The sequence below is a fragment of the Numenius arquata genome, chromosome 12 (assembly GCF_964106895.1).
Source record: "Numenius arquata chromosome 12, bNumArq3.hap1.1, whole genome shotgun sequence".
NCBI lineage: Eukaryota > Metazoa > Chordata > Aves > Charadriiformes > Scolopacidae > Numenius > Numenius arquata.
The window spans coordinates 40022573-40044108 of record NC_133587.1 but is presented as its reverse complement, the minus strand read 5'-3'; the positions used below and the strand labels follow the sequence as shown (position 1 = coordinate 40044108).

Here is a 21536-nt window from a genome sequence, read left to right as displayed (position 1 = left end):
TCGCTAGCAGAGCCACACATGGGATCAATTCTGCCCATCACGCTCAGTTCACACATCAGTGACAGCTCCCGGTGCCACAGCTCTTCACTGGTTTACGTTAACAGCTTAACGAGTGCCAAAACAGAGCAGAGCAGCAGAGATGTTTCACACAAGCACAGTCTCTGCTGAGGCTCTGTGCCTTAACATGTATTTCTGTGATTCAGAATTATCTAGTGACTCTGCCAGACTCTGGGCAAACTCTCAAGAGCTGTGTGAGCTAGCAAAAACACCCCACAATAGAAAAAGACACCCCTGGCACACTCAAACACCAGGCCCAGAGAGAGCTCTTGTACCACCCACGTCTGGCTTTGGTAAAAGCTGGGCTCGGTTGCACAAGGGGCTATATTGGACCTACCCCAGAAGAACATTTCCTATAGATCATTGTCTGAGATGCAGCAAACCACAGGATATGTTATCAAGGCAGCACAGGCTAAGAGAAAGAGAAAGGGCAAATCCTTGGAGAAAAATACTCTTTTGTTGCACAGAGAAAAGAGTTTGGAAGTGTTTACTGCTATGTAAATACAGGGTATCTTTGGAGGTTGAAGTATGTATTCATATATATTTGTACAGGAGGACCCCAATTTATTCAAGGCCTCTGATGCTGTCATTTCTACAGTTGTTGAATAACTGTATGAAAACAATAGAGATCTGTAGAAATTACTCTAACCAGCACCCACTTACGCAGCAGAGGACATTCAGGGTATTTCAAGATCATTGAATCTGCCTATAGGTTGTAATATGAGTAATTATACCTCTGCTATATACCAAGAAAAGCACAAAATCAAACACAGAAAAACAAAGAAAAGACCACGCAAGGCTATGAACAAACTCCAGTCCCTGCACGGCTACAAGAAGAGACTAGGCATTTGCCAGAGTGGCTTCAGAGGCTGCAGGTGTCTATTCTCAGCACCTCTGAAGGAAAGGGATGCTTCCCTGCACCTGAAACGTGACCGCTGCAAGACACTGTGCACATCCCTGTTCCTGAGAAACCACAAAAGCAGCTACCACAGACTTCATTTCACCAACAAGACCAGATTGGTGGTATGGAGACACATATGCGGTCCATATGTGGTCAAGCTGCTCCCAGCTCAGGAGCTAAGGAACCAAGCTCAAATTCACTGGAGATTTTTATCACTTCATTTCCCCCCTCACGTGACACCTCAGATCCCCTGCTCTTCTTGGCTTTCCTGTCCAACACGACTCTGCTCAGCACAACCTCATCTGACTTGTGCAGCCTGAAGAGTCTCCTCCTCAGGCTGAGGATAAGCAGCAACTGCACTGAGCTACTGGTGGGAGACATCAGGGTGGCCGTCCAGACTGTAGCAGCTACAGGGTTGTAACAGGAAAGAGAAAGGTGATGATGACCAGCTTGTAATAGCACAGAACACCCCGCAGAGCACTGCGTTTCACTGACCTGTCGAATACTTCCGTGTCCTCTCGGAATCCTTGTACAGGGATCCCATGATATCACCCATGGATCTGGAGATCCTCATTTCGTGCTGTTTACTGTTGTTTGGCTGGAGAGGCTGGTAATCAGACAAAGTGAATGATGAGACTCTGTTGGAGCCTGTACAGACTCACCATGTGAAACCCTGTATTTGGCTCCCCATGACCATGTTACCCCAGAACCATAAAAAAAAAAAAGAACATGTATGTAATCTAGGGTGATCCAAAAATCATTCACAAACAATTCACATTTGTTATTAAAATACTCCAATAAGGTAAGTTTGAACTCCAGTTGATAATGATAAATACAGATATTTGACATAAAAGACTGTTCCCATACTGCATTATTCCCAGATAGAGAGACTGATCCCTGAACCCAAGTTTGCAGTCCCAAGATCAGAGCCTGTCCTCCACGCTCCACAGACTTCAGTAGCAGAGGTTCCTCTGTAACAGAGCAGAGGTACAGAGAGCGGAGGATCGGGAGAACACAGATTGGAGGATCAGGCTCTGCTACGGAAGACAGATTGGGAGAAAGCAACAAATTACAATCCAGCTGGTAATTTAAGTTGTAGTGGCCAAGTCTTGCTAAGATAACACACTACAGCACACTCTGATTTTGTGATAATTTTGTGTATGACCTTGGAACCGTATGTTCTTGCACGGTTACATGCTTCAAGAAGAGTCGACCTACTCTCAAAGGTACGCATGAATCTACCTGGCTGCTCTGCTCTAACTAGTTAACTTGCAATACTGCAGCGTTCCTGCAGTTGCTAGGGCAGATCATCTCGTTGCTGCCCAGGATTTAGGAAACCCTGATTGATGGCTCAGTTTTCCCCTGGGACTCTGGTCCCTGCACCTTTTGAGAGCCTCTCAAAAGGAGCGGAGAAGTTTCAGGAGCTGTAAGCACCAGCGGTAGCATGAGGACAAGCACTATGAGTTTCAAGACTCCCAGTCTCTCTGGTACTTCTAGGAAATATAAGGAAGAAACGGAGTTGCAACATCTGCAGATCCCTTGCTTTACAGCCTGTGCTTGGGGCAGCACGACATGTGCTTTGGCAAGACACTCTGTGCAGGCGAGGTCAGGCTAACGGGCTTAACTGCAAAACCACTGAGCTCAGGAAAAACAAATAAAAAAATAAATAATGGGGGAAAAAAAAAAAAGACAGTCTTTCATGAGACTGAAGGATTCTCCAGTTTGCTCTCCCTGGCCTTTAGTACTGCAGCAGCACATGGTGGGAACGGTCCCCACACTGTCACCCAGCATGGTAAGGGCCAGGGCATCACCCTGTATATGGAGGAGAGGCTACAGAGGAATGGTGACAGCATCCCTAGGCAGAAAGCACAAGGCGTTCTCCTGGGATTTAACCTTCTTTGAGGATCAGTACAGTATTTAACCCTTCAAAGGCTGCCGGAGGAGCCAGGGGGAGCTGAGCTCAGTCTCTGGGCTGCTACCACAGGAGGATTTCCGAGTGGCTGAGCCAGAGCAGGGCTGACCCCCATCACGACCAGCTTGCCCTCTGCTCTGCACTGTCAGGAGACTCGTTTCCACTCCCCAACACAATAACAAGGCATCTCGCTCCAGACACAAAAGAGCAGAGAAGGTGAAGGGCTCACATTCGCTTTCTTTGGAGCGCTCACAAGGATCCGCAGGCTCTTCAGGGAAGGGCTCAGCTCCAACTGTTCCATCGCTTTGTCCAAATCTTCCTGGGATTTCAGCGGGATCAGGAGCTGGAAGGGATTGAACAAACACCGGAGCACGGCAGTGTCACACTTTTGGGTAAACAGAGGAAGCCAGATCCTCGCAGTGAGCAGCTTGGGAATCGGGGGATGAGGGAGGAACCCAAGGAGGCGGATGGAAAACAGAGCCCCCATGCCCTCCAGCTTGTCGAGCTCTAACATTTTCTTCCAAGTTCTCATCTACCAAGGAACAGACGCAAAAAAATCACAACAAAAAACATCTGCAAAGCGCGAGCTTAAAGGTCACATCACTAATTCAGCTGGTGGGAAAAGGAGAGGGCTGAGATGAAACCTTAGGCTTGCTGCCTCCTACTCTGATGTTAGAGTTTGTAGGCAAGACCTGCTGCTACCCAGTCCCAAAAGAGCCCCACACATTCTTCCTGGGAAGAAGGTCATGCTCCAAGAAAGCAGTGAACTGCACCAGAGCTCTGGTAGATTCTCAGAGGCCTTCCCTACTGCTGCAACCTGCATTCCTGGACACTGACACAGTCTCCCTAGTGTTTGGGCATCAGGTGAACCCAGGGAACATCTCACAAATAAGAGTCTCTTGCCTTTTGATGTGAAAGGTGTGCATTGCTCTCCCTCCAAGAACCACTTCTTTAATTCCCAGAAGGACAAATTCAGCTTCTGATCTTTGTAAAGTAAACAGAACAGAGCACTACATAGTGCCATGTCTATCAGGTAGCTAAAGGTCCTGATGTTTTCCTGGTAAGTGGCAGACTATTGCCCTCCTATCTCCAGAGGGAATTTGACCCTCCTGACATTGCTCTGTGGTGTACCACGTCCTGCAAAGCTTCCAACACCCAACACAGCTGCACTTCAGAGGGGCTCTGTGGCCTTTCTGCTGCCATGGGCTAAGATTAAAAACACAACTTTTTGCCCCACATCCAGGGGCATTCTGCCTAATCTCATAAAAACCAGTCCTCGGCCTCTGTAGGTTGCCTCGGGCATTGGCACTGAATCCAGCCAACACAGCACATTATACCCGTGCCTGTGCCAAAGTACACAGCGGTTCCACCTACCAAAGGGACAGAGTGGCCGCAGCTCCCAGTAGGCTCCCACTGGTCTTACTGGGAGCCACAGCTGCCCAGAACTTCTGAAAGGCCATGGGTGATCAGTTTTCATGCCACCAGCCACAGAATGCACCTCAGATCAAATGCTCCAGAAGACGACACTCAAAAGCTGCCTGTGACTACGTTTTTGATCCCAGGGTGTTGCCAAGGGTTTGGCTGTTGGCCTGCAGGCAAATACACCTCAGACTGTGTGTGCGCTGAGGCTAGGACTCCCGGGATGACCAGGTCAAGGGAAGGCTGTGGGCCCTGGCCAACAAGATGAGGTTTCACCTTGGGAAACTGCTACAGTCACCTTCTCCACCCAAGAATCACAGCCTGAGTCCACCAAGCTCCATCCTAGGGGTCTGCAGCGTGAACATCTCAAGGTTTGGGTTAAGTTTCTCCTCTCCTGTCGTTATCTTTCATCCCCATTTTGCAGACAGGGAACCAAATCATATGCAGGCCACCTATTTCATATGATGAATGTCAAGTTCATCACCATCATCCCACCAAGAAAGCCAAGCTCCCACAGCTGTGGACAGTAGGTGGTCCTCAGCTTATACCTACTTTAGGCCCTCAGCTTCAAGATACTGAAAGCCAGGTCTGCAAAGGGGCACTGCAATAGCTAGGTTTAATGCAACCTGATTTCTGTAGAGTTTACAGTCCCAAATTAGATACCCACGACCCCTACAGCTTGCAGAGGAGAGTTAGATATCCAGAAATGGGATTAAGAGGTGAGGAAAGTAAGACGCCAGGTGCAATTGCTGAGGAAAGACAAGGCCAGTTCTCAAAAGATATTTAAGCAACAAATTCCAGGCTGAGTTAGGAGTGCTCTTCTGGTGTAAGGTATGCAAATGTGGTTGGGAAATTTCTACAGAAATGCAGAAAAAGAAATTCTAGAGCAAAGCATTTAGCACATTCACCCAGGAAGAGGGATAATTAGGTTGTGTAGCCTTTGTCTAGAAACTATTTCGTTATTTGTGTGTAGGAAAAAGATTCCAAGGGGAACTCTTGAGAAAGCCTTGTCCCAGGATGTCCTAGAGGCTGTTGATGAGGGGACCTGAGTTCTCAACCAAACCAGATGGGGAAAAGTTCAGATGTCCCTTACCTCCCGAGCAATAGACCTAACCAGCTGTGGGGATTACAGAGAACACCAACACTAGTCTTGTCTGGGCTGGGTTTCCAGCAAGGCTGGAAACAGATTCCCAGTCTGGGACAGGGCTTGGACATGAATGAAAGGAAAGTACTCACCAGGTAGATATCAACTATTCGGGCTTTCAGTAGGTCCACGGAGTAAATGGTCAGCCCATGGTTCATGGTAAAACTTTGGGATCCAAATGAATCACCCGTGGTCACAGCAGGTATCAGACAAAGATGGTATTGAATATGTCTCCCAAATGCTGCGCAGCTGTTCTCAGACAGCCTCTTTCCTTAAGCAGTAAAGCTTAAGAGATATTGGTGCACTCTTGGAGCACTGCTTAGCACTCTTGAAGTTCCCAAGGGCTCCACAGGTGCATCAACACACAAGCCGCCTTCTCCCACATTCCCCCAAGCAGAAATGAGAACGGTGGAGAGCTGCTCCCCCTCATTTCACCACCAAGCAGAATCGGACTCTGAACTCTAAGTCCCACCGCTCACCCATCCTTTTACTGAGCTCCTCAAAAATGTTCAGAGCAATCCCTCAGCTGTTCCTTTGAACAAAATGTTCTGCGAATCACTCCATCTCACTCCAATATCACAACATTAACACGTTTGCAGGCCTGCTTGAGAGAAGCCAAAAACATCAGGCAGAAATTGCCCTCCTGTAAAAGGGACTGGAGCCAGTATTTAGCTTGGCTTTACCTATTACCCACATCTGGCAAGTAGATTTCACTCCATTTGGCTTCCAGACTGTGGCACACATGGATATCAGGAACAGATATCCACTAGGCACGAAACTAAATATAGACTCGTGCAGAACCACGGAAGTAATTGCCAGGGTGCATTTCCAGTAACTGGGTTTATTCTGTCTACAGAGCGAGCAGCTGTGATGAACAGCAAAGTTTACTTACACAGAAGTTTCACTAAATAGAGCTTATTAGATTTTCCTCTTGCTTTTAAATAGTATACTCCCCTGGAGCCCGATGTTTTAGTATGGGACTTGGTAGTCAATCCACTGCAGTCCAAGAAAGTGAGTGCAAAGGGTGAGTTTTCACCGACTGCAACAGTATCGCTGGACCTCACTCTGTAAGACACCGCAGAAAGCCAAAGAATAGTAGGAAACGGGGTTGGGGAAAAATCCGAGAGGTCAATTAGTTCATCTTCCTGCCCAATGCAGGACCAACTGGCATCAACAATTCTTGACAAATGTTTGTTAAATGTGCTTTTAAACACCTCTCCTCCCCCACCCCGTAACGGAGCTTCTACCACTTCCCGAAGCTTTAACTCTCCCGAAGCTTCCGAAATGATGCCGAGGGGACAGCCTCAGAGGAGAGAAGAGGAGGTCAGAAGGGAACTGGGGGCACAGTGAGGTTCAGTGTTCTGCCCAAAGTGACAAATTGGTGATGGAGGATGGGACAAATGACAAAGTAACACTTAATCACACCTGGAGAAGCTGCTTAGCAGCACACACAGATCAAATTCAGGCAGAGCATCTGCCGCAGAAGCCAGTCTTTAAATCTATAACACAGGCAACCATCCAACAAACACCACGCCATGCTGTCCGTGGCCAAGCCAGATTCTGCTGTCCTGCTCATCAGAAAGATGAGCCCAGCCTAACGCTAAGATGCAGACATGCCCCATGCAGTACGCCCACAGCCAGGCCCCGCTCTTATCTATACCAGCCCAAGGCTGCTGATTCCATGGTCCCACCAGGATGTGATTCATGCGTGCCCCTGCTCCACCCAGCTGGCATGCTCATCTCCCTCATCTTAGCTTCAGGACTCCTGCTTCACTGGGACAGGGACTGACATTTAGTGAGCTTTTGTAGGGGCCTGTTGACCTCAGCGTAATTTTGGTCTACAAGGTGCTTCTGCAAGAGAAATATCCGATGACAACAAAGAGTTGCTGCAGAATTCCCTTTAGATCATGAAGAAAGGGGGAAACATTTAGCTGTAATGAGTCTGTGGTCAGGCCACTTCTGAGATCAGCAGTCAGGAGACCAAAAAACCTGATCCAGAACATGGCAGGAGCCAGATGCCGGGGTGTCACCATGTGGACATGGTAGGCTACCTCCCCAAAGGTTGCTTTTGTGTGTTTATAGTAATTCCACAATAATAACCCTGAATTACTACTGCTCAGACCTCTTCCCAAAGGTGTGGTTTCTCATAAGAAGGAATTTTTATGTACAGAAAAAGAAAACACTGAAGGTCCTTCTCAACCCTAAGAAGTCAGGAGTACCCAAAGGCCTGTTCATGGTCCTGCAATGTGCTGTGCACATGCCCAGGAAGACAGTCTGTAACACAGGATAAAAATGCCTTATTTAAGCTTCTGTTTGCTGTTGCTGAAAAAAAATTCCTCTTCCAGTGGAAAGAAACCTGGAATGAAATGAGTCATTCCTAGAGAATTCAATGGCAGGCTTTTCCCGGGAGGGCTGTCAGAGAATGGCCAAGATTAGAAACCTGACCGCATTCAACGCCAAAACCCAGCGGATGCTTTGATATCATGAGGTCCCTATTATAAAAGAAAAGCAACCTTTTTGTGGAGCAAATCTCCGTTGAAACAGAAGGAAGAAAAAAAAAAAAGGAAAAAGGGAAAAAAAGAGAGAAAGCTCTCTTCATTACCTCCATCTCCATTCATACTTTAATGAGAGGCTGCAGTCCTTTGCAATTAATACTTGAAGCAGCAAGCTGTCAGGACAGATCCAAAAGAATTGGTGTTTAAAAGCCCACCTGTTTGTCATCTGGCCCTCTCCTCCTTCCCAAAGCCAAACCCACCTTAAAAGGCCAATGGCTTCAGCTGCTTGCCCAGTTCATGGCAAGATGCCCCACAAGAAAACACTAAGCACATCAAAGCAGATGCCAAGTGTTGCTTCCTTCTAGGTAAAGGTCCTCATCAGTGCCCTCCCTTCAGACACAGTGCTGGGCTCAAAGAACAAGTTGAAAAAACACAGTGGCTTGTGTTATGAGGAAGGTCAGAGTAGAAAGATCTTCAAGCCTTAAAATGCAAGGATCCCAGAGGGAGGGTCATTTGGCTGCTTGTATGTGGCCACAGGACCTGCTAGAGGAACCTTCAGTGATGCACATTTCATGCAAACCTAACCACAAGAACATGCACATGGTTATGGGGTTTTGGGATGAAACAAAGTCAAAGGTCAAAGATCAAAGATCTACTAGATCAAAGTACAGTGTGCTGTCCCTCATGCTCTGGACTTCAGTGTGCTCCTGCAACTGCCCCCAAGGTGGGATGGCTTCCCATCCAACCCAAACACGCAGTAGCCTGCAGTCACTTCATGTGGCTCTCAGGAAAGCCATTTGTCTCAGCCGTTCTCCTCTCTGCCCTGCGTGTGCTCTCACACTCTGAAAATTGGTCCCATGGCCCCAAGGGTGTTAACGGGAAAACATCTACTGCTGCTGGCTGTGCAGCTGAACTGACAGTGTCTCCAACATCTCAGTTACTTAATTCCTTACCCTGTCTGAGTGAGGGGGACTTTTCGTTCTGGGGCAAAGACAACGTTACTGAGTCACCATTTAATAGGCCTCAATTGAAATAATTTTAAGAAGGGGAAAAGCCTGGCTTGGAGTCTGAGAATCAAATGGATCTGTGTCTGGGCAACAGCTACTGTACGCTTCCTAGCTAGGAGCCACAAAATAAGATTATTTTTCTTCACATCCATGTACAAAATTAAATTAGGGCCTTAAGAGCAAACCACCGCTCAATTATGAAGCGGGCACCGGGCACCCTATAAATTCCTTAGTAATAAGGGGAAGAGTACCTCATTGTTCACACAGACTAAGTCCATTGTCTGTCCAAAAGCATCCGTGACCTTCTGCACCACTTCTTTGAATCTGACTGGTCTTGGAAACTGGATAATCCTGTACACACAAACAAATGCAACAACAGTCTCAATTTAGTAGAAGCACACTGGAATTTGGGACAATTCAGAAGCAAGGACCTGTATGCTTCTGTCATGAAGCATAAAGCTCACTCCTTGCTTTTACACTCATACTGCTCACCTGCTATGCCCAAGGCAGGACTTGATCTACCCTGTAAGAATATCTACCCAAAATCCTAGTGCAGCTCCTCTGCTCCTCCCCCTGCTGTGAGGCACAGGTGGAAAAGAAGAGAGTCCAGTAGCCCTTCACTGGAGAAGAACCAGGATCAGGCACTGGTCAGCGAGTTATCTCCATTTTCAATAAAAGACTCTGAATACAGAGGAGGGATGGAAGAAAGAACAAGGCAGTTTGGCATCCTGTGACTCTCCTGTACCATCACATGCAGCAGCTCTATAGGAACACATCAGCAGGTACAGTCTGGCCCTACGGCGATATTACTTAAATTTTCTTTGGCTTTAACATGCAACTTGGGCCATTAGCCTGCAAGTTTCCAGCCCTGTGTCCTGCCCTGCCACAGTCACCGAGCAGAGGTGATTCCATGAAAATGTCAAGCAGGGAGGGGCGGGCAAGCTTTAACTCCCAGCTCTATTTTTATGGGACCCATGCCCAAAATCTGGTTATCTTAAGTAAGTGTCATAGGCTGCTAATCAAAGGACATGTTTCTGTAGACTTGCAGCTCAGCTGTGGTTCAGCAGGGCTCAAGAATTAAAAAGAGAAAAGGATCCAAGTGTGCACCCTGTGTCCCTGGGAAGAGGCATTTAATTACTTCCAGCTTGGGAACCACTTTGCCTGCATGCCAATCCCAGGAGGTACTTGTGGCAAATGGGATGACAAGGCAAGGCTCTTGCATATAAAATTATAGTGGATTTTAGGGGAACAAATCCTGCTGTGAGCTCATCTGCAGCTGGCTGAAGTCAGTAGGATGACATTGGGTAATAAGGGTAATTTGTCCCTGTACACGTCGGGGACTGAGTTGGTACATACCTTTTCTCTCCTTCATACTCAAACTTGATCCTGACATTTCGCTGCTGAAAGAAAAAGCAGAAAGTGGTTAGGTCCCAAACTACATCCCAGACTGACATGCAGATCCAAAAGTGACAGCAGTTCTCAGGGAGACTCCCCTAACTCCAGTGGCATCTGGTCTACCTAGGGCCAAGCTGCCTGCTGGACTCACAGACTTTGAGGAAACTCCACATTGCTGATAAAAGAGCTCGTCAAAAAATAAGGTCTTCTGTAAACAAGAGGACACTCATTCATCTGTGTAACTGTTTTAATAAACTACATTAATATAAGTGGGAAATTTTGAATGCTCTGAGGGAACAAGGCACTACTATCAAAGAGGCAAACATTGTTAAGTGTTTAATGTCTGTCCACCTTCAGCACTTCCCATGGTTTTACTCCAGTACTTTTCTGTTGGAAACCCAAAAAGCAAAGCTCAGATGATGTTTAATAGAACACAGGAATATTTGGGCCAGAGAAATAAGTAAAAAGCAAGCGTGCTATAATGGAAGTGGAGAGACAGTCTTGGATTTTAAAAGCTAACAGTGCTAGGGTGGCTGTTATTTTCTTAGGACACACAAAACGCAAAGCGTATCAGGCATCACTACATTATACGCAATAAATGCCCACCCCGAACTGACCGGTTGCTCACCTCAGGAGAAATCATTAAATTTGCCCCAAGAAAAGCCAGCAGAGTCATAGGCAGACAGGGCACACAACTGTGCAAGGATTAGTAAAAGCCACTTTCCCCATCCTCTATTTGTGCATATTTAGCAGCGATCAAGACCACAAGGAGCCTTTTCATTCATTCAGCTTCTCAGACCGAGCCTGAGCCAAGTACCCCTCTAACAACCCTTGGCTCGTGACAGGGCTTTCTGATGGTCTCCAAGGCAGATCAAAACCCTCTTTACTTCCCAGACCAGGTTTAGTCACCCCAGTTAACCAGGGCTCTGCCCCTACTAGCGCACACAAGCCTCCTCAAATAGCGGTTTTCTTCCCATGGAGGAAAAAAAGAGCTCGCCACCTCCCTCCGAGGTGTAACACCAGGGAGGTCTCGGTCCTGCACTGCCTGCATCTCACAGGGATCATCCCCAAATGGGTGGGTGACAGCCCTTCCTGAGCAAGGGCCTTATCTCTAACCCCGGATTGCCAGCGTGTGAAGGCACACTTTCCATCCTCTCAGAGGGAAAGCAGAGCCACAGTGAAACAGCTTTGTCTCTAATGAGGAAAATGAGCTGGACAGGCATCCTTAGGTTTATTTTTAAACTGACAGCTCCTCAAGTTCTGCAAACACCCATCGAGGTTCAGGAAGTCAAGGCTGGAGGTAATTCAGTTGAAAAAGCTTAAAAAAATCCAGCAGATTCGGGGTAAACCTGTTGGATCATCCGAAGCACATCCTTTTTATCTCTGCTCGTGGCATTTTCTGTGTATCCAGAAAGGCTGGGAAGAACCAGTGCTAGGACAGTCACCAAATGGGGCATTCCAGCAGTGTTACAGGCCTGTGCTAAACAGGCACTTACATCACCTCAGTGTCTACAGCCAGTTCTCCAGACCCACAACATTTGGACAAATCCCAGGTTCACTTCTAGAACCAGGCTCAACCTGTAAAAATACCAACCTAACTGTAAACCAGTCCAAAATTCAAAGGGAGATGACCATAACCAACCTAGTGTTGAAGGTCCAAATCATTCTAGAGACACAGGCAAATACAGGTGGGATTTTCACCTTGGATTATCTCTGTTGGAAAATTAAAAAAAAAAAAAAAAAAATATATATATGGACTCTTTTATGCCGATTTTTACTTGCACGTGCCTCTCTGAACAGGGCCTGGCTGGTTCATCCCCCCTGGATACTGGCATTAAATCAGCCAGCATGGGTTCACTGCAAGTAGCTCCGCAAAACCCTTCTCTAAAGTATGAGTTAAAAGAAAAAAAAAAAAAAAACCACCCAAAACATCAGGGCAGGGAACTTTCGAGGTTTCTCCTTACAAAGGAGCAGGACGTGTAAAGGGAAAAGCTCACGCAGCTCCGGCCTTGCTGCAGGAAACCCTCCAAAACACAGGTTTCACTTTCAGCGCAGACCCAAACGTAGGGTCTGCACCGAGCTGGGACGTCGCACGCGCTGCCTGTTTGTGCTGAGCAACACAAATTTCGCAGACAAATAAGTTTTGAAAACAGCTTGTGGCTGGAAAATGTCAGAACACTCGTATAAAGCTCCAGAGAGAGAAGGGGAGGGGAAAAAAAAAAAAAAGCCACGACCCTGCTGCATCCTTTTCTTCTACATCAACAACAGGGCTGATGTGATGTGGCCTGAAGCCAGCAGAAGTGAGCCAGCTGCCCCCCACCGCTCTGCTCTGCGTCCGAGCGGAGCAACAAACACACCGGCTGCACGAGAGGAATGAAAACCCACCTCATTTCTTAACTAGATACTATTTTTTTCTGATATATAAAACACATTAACCTCTCGCCTCCCTTAAAGAAACCAAGACCTTAAGCTCACAAGCATTTGCAAAAGAGATAAATATATAGTTATCTATACTCTAAGAAGTTGGTTACAGTTTTATTTCGCAGTATTCCCTCGGCTTGCTCATGTTTTTGACCCACAGCTAAAGCTGAATTCCTCAGTGCTATCAGCAACAAATACTTCCCCCCCACCTTTTTTTTTTTTTTTAAATAAAAAAAAAATTTAAAAAAGGGCAGTGCCCAAAGAACTAGGAAATCCCAGGGGGATGCAAAGCACTTCCTAAATGCCAGAGCAGGCTGTGATTTTTTACACCCATGGAAACGTGGTTCGGAGCGACTGGTTTGAGATTACACAGGGAGTCTTGGGGCACCGCCAAGTGCTGGAGCAAAATCTCACTCGAGTCTGCACCCAGCGTCTCAAACGCTGGATCGAGGGGGAGGCAGGATCAGCATCTTCTCCATAAGGACCTCACCACAGTGTGCAACTGCTTGAGGGCAGGTCGCAGAAGAGGTGCAGGTGGTGGAAGCTGCTGGGTCCTACTCACTTCTGCAATTTTGTGAGGAATGAAGACAACAGGGACTCCTCCTTGCACAATCCAAGCTGTGCTATTTACCCTCCCGGCCATCAGATGTCAAATGAGGTTAATGGCAGCCTTGCTCTCTCCACAATCAAGAGGTCATTAGTTGGTGCAGGAGAACAAGCTGAGACATCCAAGAAGGGTGTGTGTTAAATACATTGGAGGAGAGGAGTAAGGCCATGCTGCGAGGCACCAGCCTTAAACACTGAGCCCTGGCAGGGGATTTCAGCAACAATATCACTGCGAAAGCTGAGGCAGATAAAGGAGCAAGCAGGGGAAACTGAGGCACAAAGACACAAGGTGCTTTGCCTCAGGTATGAAGAAAAAGCCCAGCCTAGGGAAGAGAAGTCTCTGGGGAGACTTTATTGCAGCCTTTTTATATATAAAGGGGGCTTTATAAGATGAGGGAAGACTTTTTACCAGGTCCTGTAGTGACAGGACAAGGGGCAACAGTTTTAAACTGCAAGAGGCTAGATTTAGGTTGGATATAAGGAAGAAATTATTTATAACAAGGGTGGTAAGACACTGCACAGGCTACCCAGAGAACTTGTGGATGCCCCATCAGTAGAAGTGTTCAAGGCCAGGTTGGACGGGGCTTTAAGCAACCTGGTCTAGTGGGAGGTGTCCCTGCCCGTGGCAGGGGGTTGGAACTAGATGATCTTTAAGGTCCCTTCCAACCCAAACCATTCTGTGATTCATTCTGTGAAGCAGAGTGGCAGAGCCAAGCACACAATTTAGATGTTTGATCTCCTAGGGTTGTATGTACCGAGCAACCTTCCCTCTCCACGTGCGTTTCCGTACGACATGGGGCACGGAGGAGCCCACGTCTCGGCTGGCGCCTGTAGGCCCTGCTGTGACACAAACAAAATAAGCGACAACCCTGACAGGAAATACCACAGTAATTCCCTTCGTTTCTGGAATAATTTCTTCTCCGAGATACTTGTACCGGCATTTCCTCTAGCCCCGCTAACAAATGGTATTTTACTCTTTCTTGCCATCCGCCTCGGAAAGGAAAAAGCAAAGCCACCGCAGTGGCCACAAACCCATCACCATCTTTCCAGGCTTTCCTTGAGGTATTTTTAGCTCCTTCCTCAAAACTTCATATTTCACAAAAAGCCCACAACTGCCGAGCTTTAGAGGAAGCGCTGACGGGAATCAGGGGGTGCACAGTCGTCTGTCCCCCCCAGCAGGCTCGGCCAAGCTCAGCCCCCGGAGCTGGAGCAACCAGCCCTGAGCGCTGGTTTAGATTAAGGAAAACGTTAGAAAAAAAAAAAAAATATGGAAAAAGTGTTTCCAAACGAGGTGAATCATGATCTTATACAGAGATCCCTGAAGAGCCGAGCGCTGTTTGTAATAAAAGCACACACGGAGAGCAGGAAAACATGCAGTTAGGCCTAAAATGGAAGCGGCTTTGGAGGAACAGAAGGTGCTGAGCTCCCTCGGCTGCTGAAGACCCAGAGGGTGGATCAGATTGGGGTACGGGTCCAAGCTGAGCAGTGCCATGCCTGTGGAGAAGGGTGACGATGGCGCAGGGACACCCTCCCTGCGTTGCCTCAGTGCACCTAGAACTGCCACGCTGCAAAATCCCAGACCAGCACCAAGTTCAAAGACTCCCCCCATCATGTCCTCTCCTCCTCCCAAACTCAGCTGCCACCAGACACAGTGTTCTGGTCGGACCGCCACCTCTGTGGCTTGCTTTTAAAGCTGCTTTTGTCAAATCTAGCCAGAAGACAGCTTTGCCCATGCTGAGACACCACAGTGATAGGGCCTTTGGATCACTTCTCCCACCCAAATCCACGGTTGCCTCACAAACCACCTGGGACAAAGCCTCCGACTCCAGCATTAACCCTTCTGAGGTCAAGAAAGGCAGGAAAAATCATGACAAGGGGCCTTCCCTTCAGCGCTGCACCAACAGGGGCTCATTCCAGCTTCGCTCTTACCCACCCACGAGACTTCGGGCACTAATTTTGCCTCCTTTCTCCCCCCCGGGTAAAATGGGGGCAAGGAAGGAGACCCACTTCTCCACGCTGGAGGGTAAGCGGAGGGATTATTTTCCCTTCTCTCCTTTTCTACTCTTTGGATTAGGAAACAAAGAGGAAAACCCCACTGAGCGGCGCAGCGTTCAAGCATTAGGGCTCTAGTTACTCCTTTGTACAAAGCCACAAAGCGGTGGGATTTCACCTCAAATTCTGGCTTGGGCCAAGAGAAATCAATGCCGCAGGGCAAGGCCGGCAGGGGACGGACGGACGGACGACGACTTCTGCACCTCCCCGACTAATGCACGTTGTTTGCATTAGTCCTGTGCTCGCCCCTGCTTTTAGCAACGGGATGTTCGTTACACGCCAGACAGCTGGACCGCTTCCCTAAACCGCAATAGGAGATGACTAATCCGCGTCATTAGGAATTATCTGCACAGAACCCCCACGCGCTTCGGGTTATTCAGCAATCAGACAGAAAGGGGTTTGTCTGGGATTGCCCCCTTCTCCTCTCGATGGGGGTGGAAACTATAAGATATCCTGGTCCCCCTGGATCCTTACAGCTCTTTTCCGCCTGAAAAAACAAGCCCACCACGCGAGCAGCTCAGAGGCCAGAGGAAAGGTGAAGTCTAGAGGGTTCACTGCTCCCTGTTATAGATATTTTTGGTTTACACAGCAGCAGAAATCACAGGCTTCAAAAATGTTTATCCAAAACCACCTACCTGGCAGGGAACAGCTTTTTTCCAGCTGGATTTCTCCTTGGTATTATTACCCTCTTAGCACCCAAGTCAGCTCCACACACAGACAAGGGAAAGCCTCTTCCCCAAATCCCTGGGATTCCACTGCCTTTGATGTTTCCAGCCAAGGCTTTCCCAGCCAGTGCTGCTGCTCCTCTCTGGTCCCTTGCTTCTGCCCCCCTGGTGGGACAACCTCGAAAGATCTCCTCATAGAGACTCCCATCTTCCAGGTAATATTTGTGGACCCCCATCATATTCCCCAAAGGTAAAACAGAGGTGATAAAGCCAAACTCCTTTTAGGCTGCTTGAAGACAAACAGAGCGCCCTAGAACATGAACTATATTTTATTCTAGTTATGAGCAAGCCTCGTCCTGCATCCAACGTGCCAAAGAAAAGAGAGTCCAGAGGTAATTCACTAAAAGAATAAACTTTTAGGTCAGTCTGACATGGGTCTCTGTGCATGGGAAAACATCCTCACAAATATTGGACTTTATTGCCGTGGGAGAATTTACAATCAAAATTAACGTGACAGAGGAACTGCCAGCTGTCATCGGCTGCGATAGAGGCCCACGCCAATGCCTTGTCATTAGACCGAAGCCCAACACTGACAACCAACTTCATACTGTGAGTTGCCAAGCGCTATTTATATAAATAAATGGACGTGCACATAAATAGACAGATGCAAAATAAATGTTAATATAACTGCTCCTTTCTCCCCCATGCTTTTGTTTGGGATTTCTAATTCTTTGTGGTTTCCCTTCTTATCCCACTCATCTTTTTCCTGCGTGATCACAATGCAGATCTTTATTCTGCTGTTTCCTCCTTCCCCTCTTCAGAGCCACTGCTATAAACAAACTCCTTTGTCTGTTCTGTCCAGGAGACGGCCTGAAAGGGCTCCTTCCAGCCATGCCAGAGAATGTACGAGGAATAATAGAGTGATAAAAGGAATAATGGAGGAATAATAGTGCAAAGGATGCACTAGGAATAACGTCAGGATGATTCCTCTGTTCCCAAAGAACGGCTTCCTTTTAAAGATGGTGACTCACATGCAGGAGGAAAAGGATGCCCATCTCTATCCCTCTGCCCTGTTTTCTCACAAAGCAGAAAGGCAGCAGAACGTAGGGGCTGTCACACCTGACCAGGGAGATTCAAGCCCAGACATCACATCTGCTGCCTGGGCCATCTAAGGGAGGAAACTCATCTACACCATGCATCAAGTATGGATGTTCTCATTTCCATGTTCTTGTTCTACCATGAGGCATCGGAACATCCAGAAACTCAGCCTTAGTCCTAAACTCACTTGTAAGGAAAGCAAACTAAAAAAAGAAAGATTTTTTACGCAATTCGCCAAAGGATTTTCATTTCATAAGATGATCTGAAACAAAACTCCCAATATTTTTGGGAAGAAATATTGTGTAGAACACACCACCACAGGCTGCTTTCTTGTGTGGCCCAGGCCCACCAGGAATACTATCTGGCAGGCTCCAAATTCCAACTTCTGTCAAGAGAGCACTGAGGAACCCCTCCAGGAGACAAGGATGAGATAGCACTTTGGTTGTGTTTCTTTGTGAACCAAAAAAAACTGCTGCAAGCCACAAAGGGACAGGCTAGTTAGTCAACACATTCTTGTTTTAAGTGTTTTTCAGTGGAAATTTGGAACACTGACTAAAGGATTCCCATGCCTCAGGAAAGCATTTTCCACAGAAAAAATAGATTTTTTTTTTTTTTTTAATCTAATAACTGAACGTTCAGACCCAAGTATTGCAATGTGGGCACGTTGCTGCAGGCCGTCATAAGAGACACCTACAATCAGATTCCCAAGAGGAAAATTTAGCATCCAACTACCCTCCGCCTCACTCTCCCTCTCCAAGGACAGAGACTGTGCAATGCATCCTTCAGCCCAACCAGCCAACCTGATCACAGAAACAAAATAAAAAAAAAAAATAAAGAATGGGAGAACACCAAGTACCAAAGGAACAACAAATCACAGGCATGACAACAGCATTTGCAAAGCAATCTTCCCCCTCCCCCATCAATTCCTGTGCTAAAAAAACAAGAGAAAAAAAAAAAAAAAAAACTAAAAGTGACCCAAACAAGTCGATTAAGAGTTTCTGAGCTGCAAACACGAACCAAGTCCCCACTAATTCCACCTACTTTGGCCACTCCCCACCTCGCAGACTAGACTCCCGTCGTCCCGCGAGCCAGACTTGTTCCAGCCAGTCCAATTTAGTGAAGCAACAATTCAACATACTCCAACGCCCTTCATCTCGTGGGGCCTGTTGGGCTGAATCCTCAGCCCCGGATGCGCAAGGAAAGCGGGATGCTGACTATTTGCACCCCCTCCACCAGAGAAGTCTGAGTAACAATGAGTACGGCAGCTACGGCTCGTCCGCTTATGGATAAGTAGAAAAAAAAATCATAAAGGAGGCAACGTTTTTCCAAGCATCAGTGTTGTAATTGGGAAGAACAGTTTGATTCCTAATATAAGAAAATTAAATGCAAGCGGCAGCCAACGATGCTAAAGCCAACAGTGGAGCACAACATAACTCTAACGGTGATTTATAAATGAAGATATAGAGTGGATGGGCTGTGGATACAGATTTGATTGCACAACTTCAATTTTATGAAACTTTTGTGGATAAGAATTCAGCCAATGAGAATTGTTATTTTTGGCTATTTTTGTTTTTGGCTAAATATCTGGTTACCTGTGTATCTGCAGCTTTTACAGCAGAAGTTTTCAAAAACAACAGCAGGGATTTTCCCCCATTGCGAGAGAAGAAATATGTTCTTTAAGAGATGTCTAAAAAGCCTTGCTATCCTGAAAGCAACCCGAGATGGCTTGGTACGGTCCCCACCCATCAACTTGCAGAAAACGCTACCCTCGGAGACATCCAAGGCTGCGCTGGATCCTCTGCTCTGCCTGCAGCTGCGGAGAGAGCCAGCTCTGAATTTCTCCGGTCAGTTTTGTAAACATCTTGGACTTACTTCAGCATGAGCTGAACACAAATCCAGTGATTCAACTTGGGACAGCTGCTACCGCCAGGACACACTTTAAAACAGACACGCTACGTACGCACGTGTTTTCATCTGCATGTGTCTAGGAAGTCTAGAGGGATTCGGGAAAGGATTCTTTTCCCCCTCTGCATCCAGAGTTCTTTGTTAGTAGCACAAGTGCCATTAAAATATGCATGACGACAGTAAATGACAATTTGTTTTCTTCCTCGCTAGGCATTCAGCACTTGCAGAGTTGATTGCAAGTTTATTCTAAGCCATAGCCCTAGAAGTGGAATTCCAAGTGGATTTGCTAGCATGCTTCTCCAGCAGCTTCCCGGTCCTCTCCGTTATCTTTTCCCCCTTTTTTTTTCTCTTGCTATTTTGACAAGTGAATTCTTTCTTCACAACTTGTGTGTTCATGTAATATTTGTTCCATACGCAAACAGGCTGTTAAATCCACTTTAGCTGTTATATCAATGTCAGCGAATAATTTCTGACATTGCTCAAGGGACAATGTTTTTTTGCTCACCAAATCAACTCTGGATGCGCAACAGGGCCAAAATGTTTGGGTTTAGGAGCATAAACACCAGTAATTAATATTTAAACACTTTATATAAGAATGACATTATTCCTCCCAGAAGAGCCAGGGTTCCTGGATTCCTCCCTTTAGAGTCTACAGCTCAAAGTTGGCAGTCTGTCTTTCAAATATCTGAAGTAAAATGTGCAAATGATAAATATTGTATTTCATCAACGCTGTCAATAATAGAAAACATTTGACTAATCTAACACTTAAAGCTGCATAGCCTGTAGCAAGTTCTACTGCCTTCAGTGCTAAGCAAGAGAAAGAAGTGCCTTGGCTTGGGATCTGAGATCTAAACCCAGTTTCAGGCTCTATTGTTGTATTTGTGAAAGATTCGGGGTATCACTCTCCTCTCCTGCTCCTCCATTGTTCCCCTGTGATATGGGGATGCCTGGAGCTTCTTTTCAGCTCTTCAGAGACAGGCCCTAAAGCTTCTGCCTTGGTAAAATTTATGTTATTTCTGATGTGCTGAGCTCCCGCTGCACTTGTTAACTTCAGTTCTGACATTTAAACTCTGTTCTCCCAGCATGGCAAGCACCATGCCCACCTCCTGGGTTTACTGGAGTTTGAGGGGGCAGACTCGAGCAATGCCTTACCTGTTTGCTGGAGTGGACACTGTTTTTATTCCTGTTGTTGTCCAGCAGCCCCCCACATTTGCCCAACGCTGCCAAATCCTTCATAATAGAGTTCAGAGCTTCTTCTTCATCTGCAAAAAAAAAAAAAAAAAAAAAATGATAGCCAACCAAAGGCAACCTCGTCCCAGGTAGTGCAGAGCAAAATACAGCATTGCAAATACAATCTTTCAACCCATATGGGTCAAAAGACACGATGTCCAGTCTTCCTGTTAAGAGAGGCATTCAAAGACCACACCACAGTCCCTCCCAGCCCACTGGGTCTTGGAGATACAGGTTTCTTCATCACAGGTGAGACAGATCCTCAGAAAAGCCAGTGGCTGAGCGTAGGTGGCCACTGCTCCTCCAGCTCATATAGCCCACGTCTGCTGCCCAAGGGGCCCTTTGAAGAGGGACCCATAGGCCAGATGTACTTTCCAGGGGGCTGGATCCAGTTTGTGATATAAGATGATGCTCTATAGGACAGAAACCTTCCAGGACCCTCAAATCTCACACAGCAGGTGATGGAGTACAACACAATTCTTCATCTCCTCTTTTCCTCCCTCTTATTAAAGATGCTTAAGAGCCACAACTGATTTTCAAAACTAGAGCCAGTGAGACAGCAGGGGACAGGGCAAGAAAACCATTAGAAGAGGCAACAGACTCAACTATCCTGGACAGAAGAGAGAGATGCACTAAGAGCCCACGCGGTATTTCTGATTTCAGCAGTAACTAAAGACCTTTGAGGGACCCGTTTGACCCGAAACCAATCTCCTCCTTTTCAACACTTCTACGTCTATGGTTGTGGTCTCTTAAATCAGCTATTAACTATTCGCTGTGAAATACCAACCACGAGCACTGAAAGCCCTATCAAGATCTAAGGTACCGCACAGCCGTTCAGAGGGTGTGAAAACCTGTTGCATGCTGCAACGTTCACGACACAGTCAAGACAAGCAGGTATTAGGCACATGCACCTATTACTGTAAAAATAAAAATACAGCTACTGAATTTTGTGTATCCGAGTGTCTCCAGCCACCCCTGCTCCAAGCCAGCCTGCAGATTTAACTCAAAGCCTGCAAAGATGTGAAAGATGACAAAAACTATATGAAATCACACAGGACTGGACCCAGACATTGAGGTTCTTTCCCCAGGGAGGTACATGCTCTGGATCCTCGTGCTCAGATACAGCATCACCTCCTCTTTTCCTGCTTCTCCTGCTGGGTTGCATCAGGACTGAAGCTGCGAAAAAAATATAAGCTGCGAGAAACAAACTTCTCATGCGTGCTGTGCAT

General features: G+C 46.9%; 1 protein-coding gene across 1 annotated transcript in view; it reads right to left on the bottom strand.

Moving 5' to 3' along the window:
* LOC141470884 (mitogen-activated protein kinase kinase kinase 3-like) overlaps positions 1-20333 on the bottom strand; it is a 42780-nt gene extending 22447 nt beyond the window's left edge. The window contains exons 1-5 of the mRNA XM_074157177.1: positions 20230-20333; positions 10292-10335; positions 9187-9286; positions 3100-3213; positions 1454-1565 (exon numbers count right to left, since the gene is read on the bottom strand). Of these exons, the coding sequence (XP_074013278.1) occupies positions 1454-1565; positions 3100-3213; positions 9187-9286; positions 10292-10335; positions 20230-20313 (454 nt within the window). The 5' untranslated portion in view covers positions 20314-20333. The remainder of the gene's footprint in view (positions 1-1453; positions 1566-3099; positions 3214-9186; positions 9287-10291; positions 10336-20229) is intronic.
* Between the last annotated feature and the right edge of the window lie 1203 nt (positions 20334-21536).